Source organism: Phoca vitulina, unplaced genomic scaffold, assembly GCF_004348235.1.
Source record: "Phoca vitulina isolate PV1807 unplaced genomic scaffold, GSC_HSeal_1.0 scaffold59, whole genome shotgun sequence".
NCBI classification, from domain to species: Eukaryota; Metazoa; Chordata; class Mammalia; order Carnivora; family Phocidae; genus Phoca; species Phoca vitulina.
Genome location: NW_022589762.1, coordinates 9935142 through 9955509, shown reverse-complemented (window position 1 = coordinate 9955509; position 20368 = coordinate 9935142). Strand labels below are relative to the sequence as shown.

At 35.7% G+C, this 20368-nt stretch overlaps 1 protein-coding gene across 1 annotated transcript; it reads right to left on the bottom strand.

The window, feature by feature from the left end:
• Positions 1–4919: 4919 nt before the first annotated feature.
• CLEC9A (C-type lectin domain containing 9A) lies at positions 4920–19528 on the bottom strand. The gene is made up of 6 exons (XM_032390703.1): positions 19438–19528; positions 17700–17780; positions 9197–9343; positions 7367–7518; positions 6044–6165; positions 4920–5342 (listed from the first exon to the last, which is right to left on the bottom strand). Exons 1-6 carry the CDS (start codon positions 19526–19528, stop codon positions 5210–5212), a joined length of 726 nt encoding a protein of 241 aa, XP_032246594.1. The 3' UTR covers positions 4920–5209.
• Positions 19529–20368: the final 840 nt, after the last annotated feature.

Genomic DNA, 20368 nt, shown 5'->3' with positions numbered 1-20368 from the left:
TCACTGCTTGTGGATTTCTTCCTTACGAATTTTCCTTTCAATTTTCTGTTGATTATGAAATTTCTTCAGTGTTGAACAAATTTTGTGTTCCATTTAGTGTGTCATGCAAAAAGACTGTATTTGTGGTCAGAAAATTAGAGTTTTAGACCTTGTATTCTGATCTATTATTGGGTGAATCACTTTACTTCACTAAGCTTATTTCATTAAGTATAAAGTGCAAATGTTTATAATTTTCTCATGGTGCTGTTAGCTGAAATGAAGTAAATGTGAAATTAGTTTTATAATCCAAATTGTAATATAAAATGTAAAAGATATTAAAAATATGTAAAAAAAAAGAATTAGTAATTTCTTTTTTTTTTTTTAAATAAGGGAGCACACACAAGCATAAACAACCCTTTTTGGAGAACTGTATTCTTTAGTAAATTGTAGAGAGGCACTTTGGAAAGCTGTGGATATTACCAAATATTTTCTATGATCAGTGCAGATATTTAATGGATGCAAGTTAATATAATAAGCATGTAACAAGAAATGTGGATGAGGACTTCAGCTAAGCAGTTAAGTGTAATTTAAGTCTTGTTACTACAGAAAGAAAATGTGGTTAACCTAAGGAAAGTCGAATGACTTTGTGGACTAAGTTGTAAATAGGGACATGACACACATTGTGTTGACCCCTGGAATCCTACATAACTGCGGTCTAGTGCAGGGTTGGATGACAAGTGTCTCTTTAAATGCCATTGCTTTAAAGAGTCTAGCTGCCTGGGCAGTGGGTGTTGAATAGCATTTGAAGTGTTCCCTTCAAATCTGCAACCTGAGGAAAGTGTCACTTTAGATAGTGAGGAGGGAAAAAAATAACATTTCTTTGACATTTTTCTCTTCTCGACCTTATTTCTCTCCATCTCTGCCCTCAATCCCATCACCTGTATAACAAAACTCACAACACTAATCCCAATATGAGCAAATATTTCAAAGAAGAGTAGTATGGTATAACATTTTCTCCACAAACTTTTTTTAAAATTTAAGAATAGGAAATAATCATGACATAATTTGCTGAGAACATTTTTCCATGGAGAAACAGAGAGAGTATTGGCCCGTGAATTTTTTTGGCTTGAGAACTTTTTTCTTCCAGGCTCTTGTGTGTTTAGGTCATTCCAAAGAAATTTCAGGAAAAGTCAAATGAGGAACATAGTCTTTCCTGGTAGATCTGAGTTCCCTAGGGTACACAATGAGCTATTTCTTTTCCTGAGGATATTGAACCAGCTCTTAAAAGTTATCAACAGGAAACAGGTCATGAGTCCTGCAATAGCAGGAAGAGTGAGAAGTATAAGGGGAGCTTTTACTTTGGGGACAGAAGCAATTATGAAATAAGTAGAAGAGTCTAGTAGATTGCCTCAGTTTCAGCGTTAATATTTGGGAGGTCAAATACTTTGTAAAGGGATTCTTGTCATTTATGAAGAGTACAAAAAAACCCCATCATAATCTGATTTAAAGTGTACAAGAAGATGATTTTAATACTCTCCTGAGATGAAATCCTTTGAGGCAAGTTTGTCATTAACACATAGCTAAAGATGAGTAAATACAATCTTAATAGGGTGAGTTATCCAATAACTTTTTTTGCAAGGTTCATTGGATGAACAGATTTTTAGGATCTAATAATATTATTCTATCAATATTACTATTTTAATGTTTTTCTTTTTTACACACTTCATACACTTTACCCATGGCGTATAACAAAGCTTCTTTACATTTGTAGGACAGAGTTTTCTGTTTCCTTTCCCCCTCCCGCCTTTTCAAATCTAACTTGGATTTCAATGAAATGGATCAAAGATATACCATTTATTATTGGTGAGACCGAGATCTAAAACTTGTTAACCCAGTGCCAAGGCCCAATCTCTCACCAGTGCCTGGAAAAAGATCTTGATATTTTGGACCAAAAGCAACCTGTAGGAAAAAATCTTCCACCCATAATATCTATGTGAAAAGCAGTATTGCCACTGAAGAAATTTGCCATCTGGGCTGTCGATAAGATTCTGACTTGCAAAGACTGTATCACATATTGATGGGATGACATCAGCCGAAGGATGTTTGCCTTTGGCTTCATTGTACTTTTTATTAAAAGGGTTATTAAATGCTTCCTATCCTTTCTCTAAACATAGTCCCATGACAATGCTCTGAAGAATCTTGAAGACAAACGTCTTTACTACTAAAAATTGTTATTGTTTCTCCTCCATTCCAAGTTATTCTATTCAGCTTCCAGCTGTCAGCTGTGAAAACCAAACACAGGATTCAACTTATACTCTGTTTTCCGTGCTATTTTCTTTCTCTAGGTTCAGCAGAAAATTAGAAAAATCCCTTTTACTGAAAGGCCCACCATTTAAACTCCAGGTCAAGGGTAAATTAAAAAAAAAAAAACAAAAACATGAAAACATGTCCTTCCCATCCTTAAAGGACCTACTCCTTCAGAGGTCACCTTTTATAATAGACTTCTAGGTTCATTTAAATAATTTCCACTGCCTCAGTGAATTGGGTTTTATTTTACTTTTGAAATAAAGTAAGTGGATGGGCCGCCAGGGTGGCTTAGTCATTGAGCATCTGCCTTCGGCTCAGGTCATGATCCCAGGGTCTTGGGATTGAGCCCCACATCGGGCTCCCTGCTCAGCGGGAAGCCTGCTTCTCCCTCTCCCACTCCCCCTGCTTGTGTTCCCTCTCTCGCTGTCTCTCTCTCTGTCAAATAAATAAATAAAATCTTAAAAAAAAAAGTAAGTGGTGTCTTTATTATAAAGAAAGATGAGACTCCAATGTAGCTCAAATACTCCTTGTGAAAAATGAAAGATTAAATAAAATTATATTGAATTTAACAGGTATTTGATGAAAATTTACTGTGTAGTAAGGTATTCTAAGGATGGTAAGTGGTAAAAAAGTAATATAATAATAATTAGTGAATTTTTCCTTCCTATAGATCATAAGATACTTTCATATCTCCTGTCTTTTGGGAACAAGCTAATCTATGTCCAAGGAGCCTCCAGACCTAAGATACAGATTGTCTATAGATTTATTTGAGGATATTCATTAACTTTAAAACAGATATTCTGTCTAGACAGTTGTTGACATTTTATATATAAACTTCATCTTCTCAATATTCCTGTAACATGAGCAGGAAAAAAGGTCATTTTTATCTGGTCTACATCTCTAGATGCCTAGAGCTGACTGGTGATTTACTCCAGATAACAGTAGTGAGCACTGATACAGTGTCAAACTCTAAGAAAGGCACTATTCTTAGCAATTAACATATACATACTTCAATCTTCAAATATTATTTTGAAATAAATTCTATTATTATTTTACAATGAAGAAATTGAGGCACAGAGAGATGCAGTTGAAAGTGCTGGAGTGTTACTTCTCTAAAAAAGACATCCAGATGGCAACAGACACATGAAAAGATATTCAACATCAGGGGCGCCTGGGTATCTCAGTTGGTTAAGCGGCTGCCTTCTGCTCAGGTCATGATCCTGGGGTCCTGGGATCGAGCCCCACGTCCAGCTCCCTGTTCAGTGGAGAGCCTGCTTCTCCATCTCCCTCTGCCTGCCACTCTGCCTACTTGTGCTCTCTCTCTGTCAAATAAATAAATAAAATCTTTAAAAAAAAAAAAAAAGATATTCAACATCACTCATCATCAGGGAAATGCAAACCAAACCCCAATGAGATATCACTTCACACCTGTCAGAATGGCTAAAATCAAAAACTCAAGAAACAACAAGCATTATGAGGATGTGGAGAAAAAGGAACCCTTGTGTGCTGTTGGTGGGAATGCACACTGGCTCAGCCTCTGTGAACAGGATGGAGTTTCCTCAGAAAGTTAAAAATGGAATTAACCTAAGATCCAGTAATCACACTACTGGGTATTTACCCACCAAATACTAAAAACACTAATTCAAAGGGATACATGCACCCCTATTTATTGCAGCATTATTTACTATAGCCAAGATACTGAAGCAGCCCAAGTGTCCATCAATGATGAATGGATGAAGAGGTGATAGACACACACACACACAAGCACACAATGAAATATTATTCAGCCATAAAAGAGAATGAAATCTTGCCATTTGCAATGACATGGATGGAGCTAAAGAGTATAATGCTAAGTGAAATAAGTCAGAGAAAGAAAAATACCATATGATCTCATTCGTATGTGGAATTTCCGGAACAAAACAAATGAGCAAAGGAAAAAAACAAAAAGAGAGACAAGCCAAGAAACAGACTTAACTCTAGAGAACAAACTGATGGTTACCAGAGGGGAGGTGGGTGGGGGGATGGGTGAAATATGTGATGGGGATTAAGGAATACACTTGTCGTGATGAGCACTGGATGATGTATGGAAGTGTTGAATCACTATATTGTACACCTGAAACTAATATGATGCTGTATGTTAATTATGCTGAAATTAAAATTTAAAAAAATAGGAAAAAAAAAGTGCTGGAGTGTTAACCTTGAGAGTCCCAACCTGAGCCCTTTGATTTGTGAGTGGTGGGGACAGTCAGCGAGAAAAAGGAAGGAAGTTCACAGCTGTTCTTTACTGGACATTCACTGGTATTCGCAGCCTATTACTTCTGCTTATATGAAGTGCTGGTAGTTCACGTGTCCAGTAGAATTCTGCAGTCCTAAAAGGGTATTGTCTTACCCACAGCAGATAGCTCCTGTCTTCCTTCTAATTTGAAAATCCATATCTCTGTCCGACCATCCTACTGGTTCGATAGCAGAAAATGCATAGAAAAATCTGGCAGGTAGAGACTTTAAAAGGCCACATTTATTTATTAATTTTTAAAAAATCAGTCAGCTAGAAATGCATCATCTCCCCCCAGTGGCTTATAGATTTTTGTGTGGAGTGTATAGTCACTCTAGATTAGAGAAAAAAAAAACAAAACACAAAGAAATAATTTTTCTTCAGTTTGTTCTCAACCTTTCAGGATTTTGTCCTCTGTAGCTATAAATCGGTTTTATTCTTGGCAGTTTAAACAATGTCAAGTGAAGGTCTGGAAAGTATTGAAGAAAATTGCCCAGTGTAAATGTAGAGATAGGTTTTGAGTCCGGGTAGGTAGTTTCATAGCCCACACTTGGATTTACTTCTGCACTTGCTCTTTGGAATTTTGTGGCAGGTTTTCCAATGTCCTGTTCAACATACTACCGTAATAGATCTCTTCTGGTACAATTTCTTTCAGATAGAGGATCTTAATGCATACTTCTCACAGATAAAATATTTCCAAATGCTGCAGTTAGCAGAAGAAAGGAACTTGTCCTTGAAATATCCACAGAGCTGGTCAGTTGATTGGAGTGTCTGTATTGGTGATCTGGAGAAGCAAATCAGTGAATCTGACATTAGGTATGGGGCTTACAGTGATGTTCTTGTGGGTAACTGATGAGAGGTAGGTAGCTTTTTGTTTTGTTTTGTTTTAATATCGTACCCTCCTGTGGCATCCCCCCCCCCTTCAGTAATAGCGGTGTTTTCTCTCAATAAAAATATGTTAACATAATATCAAAAACCTCATATTAAGGGAAATACATACACAAAAATAGGCTCTAACTTAGGATCTCTTTCCTGACTCTTAATTTTCAAAATACTAAAACACCTAATCCTGTTCACCAATCTCCCTAGCTCTATCTAAAAAGCTCAATAGGGAAAAATAAATAAATAAAAGTAAAAAGCTTAATAGGGAAATCTCTTAATAGTTACTATAATTTCTTTCCCTTAGCACTCGCTAGCCATTAAATAATACACAGGAAACATCTGTGATAATTATATTGTTCATTCAGATTCTCAAATTTTGATGTGAATTGTGTTAGAGTGTAATGGCAGGGGGCCGAGAAGTAGGAAGACTTGGAAGCCATGAAGCTACTCTGAAATTACCTCAGCTTTGATTCCAGTCAAAAACCTGCGAAATTATCATGCTGGCTATGTCTTCTGGAGAAAATCTGAGGTATAAAAGAAAATAAACTTTGGAATTCCCTCATGTTTCTACTTTTTCTTGTAACATTTCTCTCAGACACTTACAGGTCAGGGGAAGGAGAGGAGCCATCTTCCCAAAGCCAAGCTCTGCTGAGTCCATCCTGAGACAGCCCCACCCAGTAATCATAGCCTCTTTTGACCGTCCTCAGTCTGCCAGTGATAAAGTCCTAGAAGAAACAAGACCTGAACAGTGAACTGAGGGGAAAACAACAAACTGTCATGAAATATAAAGTGTAGCATTTTGCCCAGACAGACATTAATGGGAACTTGAAAGCTAGAGAACAAGACAGAGGGTTTTTAAAAGAAGTGATACATTTTATAGATTTTTTTATTGCCATATGATAGATGGGGTGTTGAGGATTATGGGGAAAATAGGCATCTGGTATTAAAATAATCTTAACAGACTCAGAATTTGACAGAGAATATATGTCAAAACAAGGTGTCCTACTGAACCTTCATTATTAGGAAAAGTAAAAACATCCTTGACATCCTAGACCACATAGATCATTCTTTCCCAGCATACTTCAATAGTTTAGGAGTTTCCAGAGGCAACTTAACTGTAGGCATATTTTGTTAGAAAAAACATTATTGATTTTGTCACCAAATTTGCCCAGAAAAAATAGTGTAAACCTGTAATTGTTGTAAGTTCAAGTTGCCTTGGTTTACTGCATATCCTTAACATATCCTTAAATTGTTCTCTCATTATTTTTGGAAAAATTAACTTTAACTAATTATTGAGTATAACAAGCATACATTTTTAATAAGGTCAGAAATGTGTAACTGTGTATTCTACCTCACACATATTTATGGGTAAAAGATTTCAGGGAAACACTGTTTAAGATGTTTGTTAAGATGTTAGTAAAGCAGACTTAATGTCAATTAAACATTTCATTTAGCAAAGGCTTATTTTTATAGACCTTGCCATTTCATGACATCACTTCCCTTTTTATACTTCTGCTTTTTCTTTTAATTACAAAATTTTTATTGGTTGTTACACTTCCCAACAGCATTGAAAATAACAAATTTGAAGCATATACAAAATTATAATATATGTATATCTTGGAGTGAATTAACAAGTGACAAAATGGTATTTCCCTTATTCCCTCTCCTTTTTGATTAACAAAGGACATACAACTAACATATTCCCCTTGATTTCTGGATAGCTTCCTGTTTGTTTGTTTTTGTCCAATCAGAAGGAAAACAAACCTTGGTAATTCCTACATTGTCTCTTTTAAACCCTTATTATATACAATAAATATATTTTTGTTATAGAATATTAAGAAATTCTGTCGAATTAGAATCAGTCCTTGCTTTTAATGTGTATCAAGGTATTTTCAGAATGATATGAAACCATGAGAGGCTGTTTACCATTTCTTCTTTGCTGTCTATTTGTAGAAGATTCGAACCCTCCTTCAAACAGTCCTCTTTACTGGTGTGCCAAAATTTCCAGTTTTCAAAGACACGGTAACAACTTCCTCCATTCTGAATCCAGTCGTCTGGACAAGGGTTGCAGTTATGGGCTTTGAATAGAAACATTTCACTTTGTTAAAATTATTATAAAAATATTAGTAGCCCATCTCCTCAAAAGAAACCTTTGTCCCGTCCCCAGTGAAGCTAACCATTGTAACCAAATGGTTCAGATGCATTGGTCCTTACCACAGAAAGATTTCTACATTTCCAACCGCAATAGGTCTGTAAGAATTTAAGATAAAATTGATTTCAGAATATTTTTTCCCAAATTGTTCCTCTTCTATAACAACTGAGTTGATGATTCTATTTTTATAAATCTTTCCTCTCTTTAAGCTTACATCATGTATAGTCTTCATTGTTTACTTATTTTGTGTCTGTTAATCTTAATCGCCCAATTTAGTTGGAATATATGCTGGACCATTAGGCAAGCTGATAATAAGTTTCAAGTTGATGTGTAAATTCTGAGAGTTAAACATGAAAATGTTTCCTATAGAACGGACAGAACAAACAGTGCACTTTGACGGCTGATTTGAAAATATGTGGGTGAGGAAAATTGGAGAAAAACATAAATGACCAATAGGCTTATTGCAGGACTTGGATATAACTTAGAAGGAAGCCATATTGTTTAATCAGTTTTATGAAACCTGTCTTAAGAAAGAATGTATTCACAAAAGAATTGTGCTCAAGACTATAAGAGGGGGACCAAAACGCAAGAACTTGACCAAGTGTTTCTTGCACAGAGGGAAAGACTGAAATTTCCAGAACTCTACTTTCTAGAGAGAGGCCTTCTATTTAGGGTCACAAATAGTTCATTATCAGTGTCCAGGGCCTGGATGTTGAGTTATTTGAAGCTTTTCAATATCTTTTGTTTGGAATCTATGCTAATCTGTGTCTTGACTATTGTTACGGCAAGACTAAGCAGCTGAAATTTTGGAGGACATATTAAATTTGTAGGTCTCCAAAATGGATATTGCCATTGTCTCAAGGTTAATGGCTCAGAGGTGGGGCTAATTCATGCTTGCAAAAGCCTGTAATATTTAAAAACACTGTTGGGCACCCAGGGATTCTGTAAACATTTATTTGACTAAATTTCAACCAGAAGGTAGGTTTTTGACGTCTCTCATTGGTGATTATTTAAATGATATCCACTACAGGGACAATTAATGTGAATTAAGTAAACATAGAATACTTGGCAAACTATACTGCACGTAGAAATAAGGCTGTTTTAGGTTTAAGATTCTAGTGAGAGATGTAAAAGACAAAACTGAAGTAAAGGCATAGAATTTTTAAAAAGAGTTGAACCCTACATTGTTATAATTTTATGGTAAATACTCTGATTTTTTAAAAATGATTTTTCTGCTCAAAGAGATATCTAAATTTGAATCTAAAGCAGTGTTTAAACTAAGCATATTGAAGAATTTAGGACTATAATTAAAGACACACTTATAAATTTGAGTGATTGGCTAAAACATAAAATGCTGCTTTAAAAAAAAATCCGATCTGCTACTCCTACACATTTCCCTTTGAAATTTGAGTGTATGTTTTTTAAATCTGCATTATATATACTGAAATATATAAATATATAAAAAACATTGAACTGGAGTGTGGATCAAAATTATGTCCCTCCCAATTTTAAAATTCTGTCTGCAATTTTGCAGACAGTAAAATGAGTGCTACTGTTTCCTGCATTTGTATCTGTACAGTGGAAACTGATTTTATATCAATTACCTGAATTGAAAGAGTTTTGCATCAAAGTTTGGCAATATTTCATCTGAAGGTTACGGTTTCTCTTCCATTGTGTGAAATTCAACAGTGCTCTGTCCTGATGGATGAGTTTTTCTTGCTGCTTCATTGCGATAGTGGATACCTGGAACACTTCAAACAATAAATAACAATCATTCTTAACTAAAAATACTGACAAATTAGAACAAAGCAATTCTTCCATACAGACTAAGGACAACTACAAATTACTGGTTATTTTTGTGACTTTAATTTGCATCAAAGTTTTGTTTAAAATTTACACTGTTCAAGAATCAAAAACTTTGGGGCACCTGGGTGGCTCAGTCGGTTAAGCATCTGCCTTGGGCTCAGGTTGTGATCATGGGGACCTGGGATCCAGCCCTGTGGCTGGCTCCCTGCAGGGAGCCTGCTGCTCCTTCTCCCTCTGCCCCTCCTCCCTGCTTGTGCTCTCTTTCTCTCTCTCTCTCTCAAATAAATAAATAAAATCTTAAAAAAATTTTTTTTAATTAAAAAAAATCAAAAACTTCAAAGGATACAGAGCAAAAACCCCTTTGCCACCTGGAGGCACCCAACTTCACTCCCCTAGAGCGTCAGTTTACTAATTTCTTTTTTATTCTTCCACATATATTTTGAATTTTACAAGTAAATGAATATAAAATGCCCCCTCTTTATACAAACAGTAACGATCTATTTATATGGTTTTTAATATTTTCATATTTCATATTTTACCACTTAAAATATATTTTGGACAAAATTCCATGTCAGTGTATAAAGAACTTTCTTGTTCTTTCATTATAACTGTATCAGATTCCATTGTATGCATATATCATGATTTATGTTAGTCATTCCCTACTGACTTTCAGACTATTTGTAATCTTTTGGTATTCCAGAAATAAATACTGTAATAAAGAACCTTAGTCAGACGTAATTTCACACATATGCAAGTATATTTTTAAGAAAAGTTGCTAGGTCAAAGTTTATGTGCATTTAAATTGTATTAGATATTTCCAAATTACCCTCCACGTAAGCTGTTGCAAATGGCATTTCAATATCATTTGAATTTGCATTTCCCTTTTTATGCATGGTGTTGAAACTTTTTCTCATATATATAAATGTCTGTTGCATTTCCTTTTCTATGAAGTGTATAATTATATATAAGATATAATTATATATTATAATTTTTTTCATTGGGTTTCTGGTCTTTTCGTTATTGTTTTATATGAGGTCCTTATTGTGCTGTGGGAATGCATTCAAACAGGCCTGGGCTCAGCCTGAACAGTATTTCTAAAGTTCCTGCCTGGCACTGACCTCTGGACAAGGGATGAGACATACTGACTAATAGTGTAGGTTTGTAATCATCAGTCTGAGGATTTTTTGGTCAGATGATACTAGCTTGTCAGCATTGTTTACTGATGCCATGTGACTGATGATTTGCCCCTGGTTACAATGAGATCCTGAGCAGGCTCTGCTGTCGAAGCTGGTTACCTGGAAGAAATATGCCTATGTGGGGACACCTGGGTGTCCACCTGGGTGGCTCAGTGGGTTAAGTGTCTGCCTTCGGCTCAGGTCACGATCCCGGGGTCCTGGAATCAAGTCTCACATTGGGCTCCTTGCTCAGTGGAGAGTCTGCCACTCCCTCTGCCTGCCTGTCATTCCCCCCACTTGTGCTCTCTCTCTCTCTTTCTCTCTCTGACAAATAAATAAATAAAATCTTAAAAAAAAAAAAAGAAAGAAAGAAAGAAATATCCTATGTGGTCAGCATAATATAAAAATTACCAAACAAGACTCCATTTTGGGCTCCCTGCTACCGAAGTGTTTTGTGGACATACACATCAGTGGTTCCTGACTCAAAAGAGAAATTTTGTCCTGAGGAGATAGTTACAGAGAAAGGACAAAGTACTTGTCTGTACCTGGCCTCTCCAGACCATATCCTGACTTTAATGCAGCTCTTAAACTGCATCCTTTTCTTGTAATAAACTATGGAGTTGTAAGCATTGTCATTTCAGGTCCTGTGAATCTGCTTTAGCAACCAATCCTGTTTAACTGATCGTGTTAGTGCACTTGCATTTGGGTAAACTTAGCTTGTGTGTGATATGAGCCACGAGTTTCCCAATGTGTCTTTTGACTTTGCTTGTGCTAGTTCACCCCACATACATCAGATGCTTTTTGAGTCTTTTTGAGCAAAAATCTTACACCTGAGATCATACTTTTTACAAGCATATTTCACTTTCATATTTTGATGTAGCTGGAATTTATTTATTTTTTATTTTTTTAATTATGTTATGTTAATCACCATACATTACAGCATTAGTTTTTGATGTAGTGTTCCATGATTCGTTGTTTGCATATAACACCCAGGGCTCCATGCAGAACGTGCCCTCTTTAATACCCATCAGTTTGTTAAGCTGGAATTTATTTTGTTGGAACTTATGTGGTATGACTTCCAAATTTTTCCCCTAGATGGCGACATTGTGGTCTCATATCATTTACTGAATAATCCCCTCCTCATCCTCTTTTAATTGCCATCTTTAGCTTACTGTAATTTCCAATAAACTACTTTGATGTATTTCTATTGTTTTAATGATATTCAATCCACCTGCTTATCTATTCTTAGGTCAGTACCACACTGCCTTCATTATTTTAGATTTATAATTTATTTCAATATTCGGCAGGGCCAGTCCTCCCATTTTCATATTATTTTTATATTTTTTTGTAGTTCTTTCCTTATAAGTCTGACTAGCTTTTTAAGTCAGTTCTTTTTTTTAAGACTTTTTTTTAAAACTTAATTTTTTTGACAAGCAGAGGGAGAGGGAGAAGCAGGCTCCCCATTGAGCAGGGAGCCCGATGCAGGGCTCCATCCCAGGACCTCAGGATCATGACCTGAGTGGAAAGCAGATGCTTAACCGACTGAGCCACCTAGGTGCCCCAAGTCAGTTCTTTTTAAAAATCATTCTGTAAAGTCTCTATTCCTATTTTATTAAATATTTTTCTTAACAAGGATATTGATTTTCTTTATGCTGATTGTTTTTTTATAGAATTCCTTGAACCTATGGCTTAATGTTTTTAATCCATTTTGGAAAATATTCATCCAGTAAGTCTTAAAATAATATTACTTTTGTCTAACTCTCTCTGTCTTCTACTTTTGGGTCTACTATTACAAATATACTAATCTTTTTCAATATGCTCTACGACTCTCACCCTCTTTTCTATATTTTGCTCAAGAGCTATGGACAATGGATGGTTATGCCTTACCCATCTGTGGATGGCTCAAGTAATCCCGGCTGCTAGTGGCTTGGATTATGCTCCTTCTTCTTAGCAAAAGGTTGGATGTAACCAGAGTGGAAGTAAGACAGTGATGTTATTTATTTTATTCTATTTATAATCTGGCATGTTTGGAGATTTCCTTTTCCAAAATTTTGAATTTTGACGAACTTTTTCTAGATTAACTATATTCTTGAGGTTATTGCTGTTTTGTTTATTATGATCTGAAAAGGTTGTACTACATAAAACTGTAATAAAACTGTAGAAAGGGAAATGAGACTTCTCTTTAGTTTCTCCTTATATGGGAGCAATGTACTGTACCTTTACTGGTGTTGGGCTTGTAATCAATTTGCAACAAGTGAAGAATATAGATTAAACAATATATTTACTTAGGGGAATGTAAGACAAATGTTTTTAAAGCCCCCAAAATAAAAGTGTTTATTATATGATGTTATATGATATATCTAATTGATGAATTAAGAAAATGAAAAAGACGGGGTGCCTGGGTGACTCAGTCGTTAAGCATCTGCCTTCAGCTCAGGTCATGATCCCAGAGTCCTGGAATCGAGCCCCGCATCAGGCTCCCTGATCAGTGGGAAGCCTGCTTCTCCCTCTCCCACTCCCCCTGCTTGTGTTCCCTCTCTCGCTGTGTCTCTCTCTGTCAAATAAATAAAATCTTAAAAAAAAAAAAAAATGAAAAGGACTAGTAAAAACAAATGGAAAAATCTGATTTTTTAGAAAATATTTTGCACTATAGAGTTTTTAAAATAGAAAGTAATTAGCATAAGTCATCTGGTAGGAAAAAACAGAAAATACAAAATAGTTGGAAGAAAGCAAGAAATTACTTCTTACATTTAAACTACCATTCAAATAACAGTTGTTAACATTTAGTTTATATCTATTGAAACTTTTTTCCATATTTGTATGTAAAAAATACATCTATTTTACATATAATTTTTATAAAACTATATTTTTCCATAACTGACTTTTCAATCTGCTTACTTCATGGGAAAACATCGCATAACCATATCTCCGTGTTAGTAACAATAGTTCTAGAAGACTTCTTTAAATTACTGCAGTGCGTTCTTTTATATCAATGTAGCCTGATTAATTTTTATCAGTTATTTATTGTCAGATATCTATGGATTTACTTTTGATGGTATATAAGAATAATTTGTAATTAACCCATTCATTACTTTGATATCATATTTTAAACAAGATATAGATTTCATTCATTACTCTTTGTCAGAAACATGTCTGTGTTTTTACTATGTATATTAAATTATATACATCATATGTGGTTATATATGTAATTTAAATATTAGTATTGGCCTTTCTCTTACATTGAAAATTTTCATGGAGAAAACATTTAACGTTTTTTGTTGAAATGGAATGATGATTAAGATGCAATAATCATTAAAAATTAAAAATTAAATAAGATTTTTATAACTCAAAATCTACTGGCTATAACATAATCTATAACTAGCAAGGACAAGCAGTTAGTTAGGAAATTTGAAGTGAACAAACTGCTTCTTGTTTAACACAACTCTTTTGTTTCTGTAACTGGCTTTACTTAATAAAAGCCCTAAGAGGGCGCCTGGGTGGCTCAGTCGGTTAATCGACTGCCTTCGGCTCAGGTCATGATCCTGGAGTCTCTGGATCGAGTCCCGCATCGGGCTCCCTGCTCAGCGGGGAGTCTGCTTCTCCCTCTGACCCTCCCCCCTCTCATACTCTATCTCATTCTCTCTCTCAAATAAATAAATAAAATCTAAAAAAAATAAAAAATAAAAATAAATAAAAGCCCTAAGAATGTTTTGAGAATGTATAAGATGACCTTCGCAAATGACAGGATTGGTAGCAAAAAAATGAAAGTCACTATACTTGAACAAAAACCAAATGGTAAAAATATTTTACATTTGTGTAGTAATATTTAAAAGTTTTAAAAGTATTTATAACTATTAACACAAAACAAAAGAAAGCCAAAACTTTTATTTGTAAGCATTTTCCAGAAATTACTGGAAGTTTTAAATACTTTATTTTCTGGCTGGCTTTCTTTTATTCTCATCAGAATATTTTCTTCCCCAATTTTTGTTTTGGGAGTTAAAAAAAAATGTTTAATACATACTACATCCACGGAATTACAACATTAAAAAAATAAATAAATAAACACTGACATTGTCACCACCTATCCCCCTCTCCTGACCCCATTTTTAGTTACTTCTTATATATCCTTCCAGTGTCACTTGGCATATGAAGAAAATATCCGTTCTCAATCAAATTGTGGGGTAGTGTATACATTACTTTAAAAGTTGCTTTTTCACTTGAGGATGTATCATGAAGACATTTACATATCAGTCCATAGAGAGCAGCTGCTCTTACTGCTGTTGCTTCTCCCCCTCCCCCTTTCCTTACCCTTTCTTTCCCTCCCTCCCCTCTTCCCCTCCTCCCTCCCCTCACCCTCCTCTTCCTTCTTCTCTACTTCTTCTTCCTCCTGCCCTTCCTTCTCCTTTTTCTTTTCCTCCTTCTGTTTCTCCTTCTCTTTCTCTTCCTTGTTTCATGGTATTCCATGATGTGGATATACTATTGTTAATTTAAATGATCCCTTAATGAAAGACATTTGAGTTTTTCCAATCTTTTTTTTTTTTTACCCCATTGTTATACATGCAAGTTCATCTATAGAAAAAGTTTCCAAAAGTGGGATTTGTGGGTCAAAGTTAATTAGTACAATTTAAAATGACCTAGAGTTTGTTAGGAACATGATAATTCATCTAAACAGATTTCATGAACTACAGAGAGAGAAAGACAAAAGTAAATATATATTGGACAGCAACTTTTTTGAGGACATGGAAAAAATGTAGAGTATGCTTTTATGAACATCCTTAGTATGTACTATGTGCTTTTTGGCTATGTAATAATTGGTGATTGGAGACTACAGGTTCATTTTTATATATAGACAAATTCTATATCCCAATCACTTAATGATATTGCTTTACGTATTGCATCTTCAGTTAATCTTGTTTTTAATTGAAAGTGTTCTTTATACTTCATTTGTTTTATCTTCTTACCCCAGGTAGTTCATATTTATAAAGCAGCATTGAAATTTATCATATAGGTGTGATATTTAAACCATATCTTTTGATATTTGCAATGCCAGTTAAATATGAATTCTTGTACTGTCATTAGAATGGAGCCCAGCAATATTCCGTTCAAAGTGGCTAGGTTTTAGAGAAGAAACTGAATTATTAGTTGTTAATTGACTTATCTGTTAGTTCTCTTTCAACTACGCAATCTATTTCCAGTTTGTCCGTTTGATAAATAGATATTTAAATGTGACTTTCTTAAAAAAATGGACTTGAATTTGGTTTAAATAATGCGTTTTTATATGAAGCACAGAGGGAGTATAGGGTGAGATAAGGAAAGCTTTCTGGAAGTGCTAACATTTGCTGTGAGCAGTGAAATTTCTTTTCAGATGATAGACAAGGTAAAAATTATTTATTGAGCTTCTAGTAATTCTTAAAACAATTTTCTTTTTTTTAAACACTTTTTTTTAAAAGATTTTATTTATTTATTTGACAGAGAGACACACAGCGAGAGAGGGAACACAAGCAGGGGGAGTGGGAGAGGGAGAAACAGGCTTCCCCCTGAGCAGGGAGCCCAATGCGGGGCTCGATCCCAGGACCCTGGGATCATGACCTGAGCCACTTAATGATTGAGCCACCCAGGCGCCCCTTAATCACTTTTTTTTTTAAAGATTTTATTTATTTATTTGAGAGAGAGAGAGAGACAGAAATAGTGAGAGAGAGCACGAGGAGGGAAGAGAGGGAGAAGCAGACTCCCCACTGAGCTGGGAGCCCGACTCAGGACCTATCCCAGGACCCTGGGGTCATGACCTGAGCCAAAAGCAGACGCTTAACTGACTGAGCCACTCACCCGCCGCTTAAAACAATTTTCTAAGAAAAATCAGGAAAATAAACTCATAGCTAACATGAACAAGATTAAGTTTCTTGTACTTTGTGGAATCAAATCTGATCTCTTCCTCATTGTAGAACTCATAATTCTCCCTCACCAGCTAAAGTCTCCTACATAAAGAAATGATTTGCTAGGGCATACGAAAGGGAAGAATTATCTGGACAATAACCTTTATCTCTGTCTTTCTAAGCGTATTTCTTAGTATTAGCATGAGTGATAATGCAGGTTATTAGTTTTTTGTTTGTTTTTTGGAATCGCAGCCCAGTAATTATATTTTATAAAAATTTCACTTGCCAGATATGAAAACAGGTCTTAAATTTAGACTAAAGGAAATAAAGAAATGTGATTAAAGGGACACCTGGGTGGCTCAGTCACTTAAGTGTCTGCCTGGACTCAGGTCATGATCTCAGGGTCCTGGGATGGAGTCCCGCATCGGGCTCACTGCTCAGTGGGGAGCCTGTTTCTCCCTCTGCCTGCCGCTCCCCCTGCTTGTGCTCTGTATCTCTCTCTTTCTGACAAGTAAATAAATAAAATCTTAAAAAAAAAATGTGATTAAATATGGCCTATATGAAGTGCTCAGATTTGCATTAAACTTATTAAATTCTACTTTGCCTAATATAAAGTGAAAAACTTACTAAAATATTCTGCATAAGTTTAGAATACATACACATTTAGAAAAGAAAGAGCATTATACTGAAATCTTGTTAGTTGCATCCTTTAGCATGCTAATATGACTCACAAATTGAATCATATAAGTAATTATTTGCATTATTTTCCCCAAAGAGACTCTATGGCATTAGAGTTAGGTTAAACAACATGCAAATGAACCTTAAAAGTTATTAAAAGTGGCATCCAAGGGGCACCTGGGTGGCTCAGTTGGTTAAGCATCTGACTTAGGCTCAGGTCATGATCTCAGAGTCCTGGGATCAAGCCCTGAGTGGGGTTCCCTGCTCAGCGGGGAGTCTGCTTCTCCCTCTCCCTCTCCCTCTCTCTCTCCCCCTACTCATGCATTCTCTCTCTCTCTCTCTCAAAAAATAAAAAAAAAAAAAAAAATAGGAAGCCATTATTTTACATCAGTTATATGCATTTACATGTTTCTAATTGATTTTTCTATTTATAAATTATGACATTTTATTTATAATGATACACATATACAGAATTGTAGATAAAGCTACATGCAGTGTATATGTATGTTTGTAATGTATAAAGTATATGAAATATATGTATATAGATTATTTTGAAGATATCCTTTTGTACTTACACTTGATCCCCAAGAAAACAGAGGTTGTTACTGAGCCCACGCAGAGAATACATGAAATCACCATCACCAGACACCATGCTCCTGAACAAGGCATAGGGGCAATGACACTGAGTTAGAGAAAGTAGGTGAAAGAGATGGGCCAGAATGAGACTAGACTGAGTGAAAGAAAGAATGAGCATTCTTACTAGAGAATCCTTGAGGCCATGGGAACTGTGGAAACAGGAAAAAAGAATTCCAACTTTTTGAAATGCAAGTTATAACTTGGAACACCTTTTTTTTTTTTTTAAAGATTTTATTTATTTATTTGAGAGGGAGAGAGAGCACGCAAGCACACAAGCAAGGGGAGGGAGAGGCGCAGAGGGAGAAGCCCAACACAGGACTCGATCCCAGGACCCTGGGATCATGACCTGAGGTGAAGGCAGATGCTTAACCAACTGAGACCCCCAGGCGCCCCAGAACACCCTGGATTTTGAAAGATGTCAAATCCAATAGGTTAAGTAACATACTCCTCTTCTCCTTATATAATATCACAAGCTTACTAACTAGTTACATGTATTCTTTTTCAACAATCTTTTAGAGACTATAGCAAACCAGGTAGCAGGGTTTTATTTTTGAAAAGAGAAACACTGTTGTGCATCTCTCATCTCTTTTCAGCACCACTTGAACATGATTGGTTCAGAGATATTTCTTTTAAACATACAATTTTGAATGAGGAACACTTTTTTTCCAGGTAACTTTGCATCTATTCAGGAAAGAAAAATGAAGAATTTGTGATTTGTTATATCCTTAACACTAATCAGAGAAAAAATAAAAGTTATCTTCAGATTATGTGGTAGGCTGAATAATGCCCCTGTCCCAAGCGCCCATGTCCTACTCCCTGGAACTTGTAAATATTACCTTATGTGACAAAAAAGACTTTAAACTGTAATTAAGGATTTTGGGATGGGGACATTATCCTGTTTTATCTGGGCCTTTATAAGTGAGAGGTCAGTGGTCAGGGTGCTATATGATGATGGAAGCAAGAAGAAATTTGAAGGCATAGCACTGCTGGCTTTGAAGATGGAAGAAGGGGCCATGAGCCCAAGTGAAGCAAGAAATGCAGCCCTAGAAACTGGAAAACACAAACAAATGGATTCTCCCCTAGCTAGAGCCTCTTGAAGGAATGTAGCCCTGACAACAGCTTGCCCAGTGAAACCTATTTTGGACTTCTGATCTTTAGAACTCCAAGATAATAAATTTGTGTTGTATTAACCCCCTGGTCTGTGGTAATTTATTAGTAAAATAATAAGAAGCTAATACACATGTTAAATAAGAACACCAGAACTGATCACCACAGCACACAGCTCCAGGCTGGCAAGTTTTGTCCGTTTTTCAACCTATGTTTTCTCTCTATTTCCTAGTGTTTGTCAGGTAATTTTTAGGGCGTTTTATGCAGGAACTAAAATAATTTAAAAATCTATGATTTCTTTCATTTATCTTCCAAATCCCCGAATTCTTTGTCTTTCCAGCAAGAGAGAGGGAAAAAAGGTACTATATATTTGTCAAATCCATTGCTTTTTTCCTTTTACACCTTTATTTACTCTTACACATCACTTATTTTTTTAATGTTATTATATAATGCACATTATCAGACCCATATGTGGGTTATATCATTAGAAAAGTCACCTTGGGCTCATCATAGAATAAGAAACAAAGCATAAACTGCAAAGTCTTGGACTAAATAATCAGAACTGGTTACCTGAATATTTGGTGGAAGACAGATGTTTCTGGTAAGGGCTTGGTGTTGGATCATCCCACTGAAGAGAGGTGTATGTTTCTTCCTCCTGCATGTCTGAGATGCTGTGATAGCTAAGGCAGTCCACACGAGAAGCTAAGACAAATACCTCTTCTTGTGGTAGGAGCAGGTTCGTGAAAGAACTGAAATTGGCTACTTCTCACACCAGTGGGAAACTATGTTTGGGTTTAAGGGATACAATAGATGCATCTTCATCTAGAAAGTAGAAGTTTATGAAGTTTAAGCCAATGTACAACTTGTTAAAGAAGGAAATGAGAAAAGAAACTGAACTTGAAAAGGCCTAAAGTAAAATAGGTTATTGCTCTGGGTTCTGAAGTCCAGCAGATGTTGAAGGTGATAGCACTGGGTTATTATCAAGATAAAAAGAATAGACAAACAATGCAAACAATGCACTTATATTTTGGTACAGGGCATGAAGCATGTGGACGACTTAGACAGCAAAGACCTGAGGTTAGCTCACATCGGACAAGCCACGGTGAAGGAGCTGTAGATCACTGTGTATCCTTAAACAAAAAAGCTTCTAGGAAGGGATTTCATCCCTAAAATAAATTTTCCCACTGTATTAATTAAGGTAATGTAGTTTCTGTGACAAGTAAGTCTCAAAAAAAATCAGTTGTTTAACACAATAAAGATTATCTCTTGCTCACATAACAATTTAGCTCCAGTAATCCTGGTTAGTGGAGAGATTTCCTCCAAATGGGACCCAAGCTCCTTCTATCTTGTGAGACATTGGAGTCCCTTAGAAAGGAAAAGAGAAGATGGCAAATCCACATCGGCCTCTTGAAAGCCATAACCTAGAAGTAACATGTGTCACGTCCACATCCATTAATGTAATGCCCTTGTTTGGATCTAAGAGGCTGGGCCTGATAAATGT

Bases quoted from the DNA above. Each gene is read 5' to 3' on its own strand.
- CLEC9A (XM_032390703.1), bottom strand. From the start codon at position 19,528: ATGCAGGAGGAAGAAACATACACCTCTCTTCAGTGGGATGATCCAACA. The intron at 9,344-17,699 runs GTAAGTACAAAA...TATTGTTTGAAG, and splicing joins TGTTTTCTTGGGGATCAAGT to TGTTCCAGGTATCCACTATC. The intron at 7,519-9,196 runs GTAATTGATATA...TTCTATTCAAAG, and splicing joins GCAAAACTCTTTCAATTCAG to CCCATAACTGCAACCCTTGT.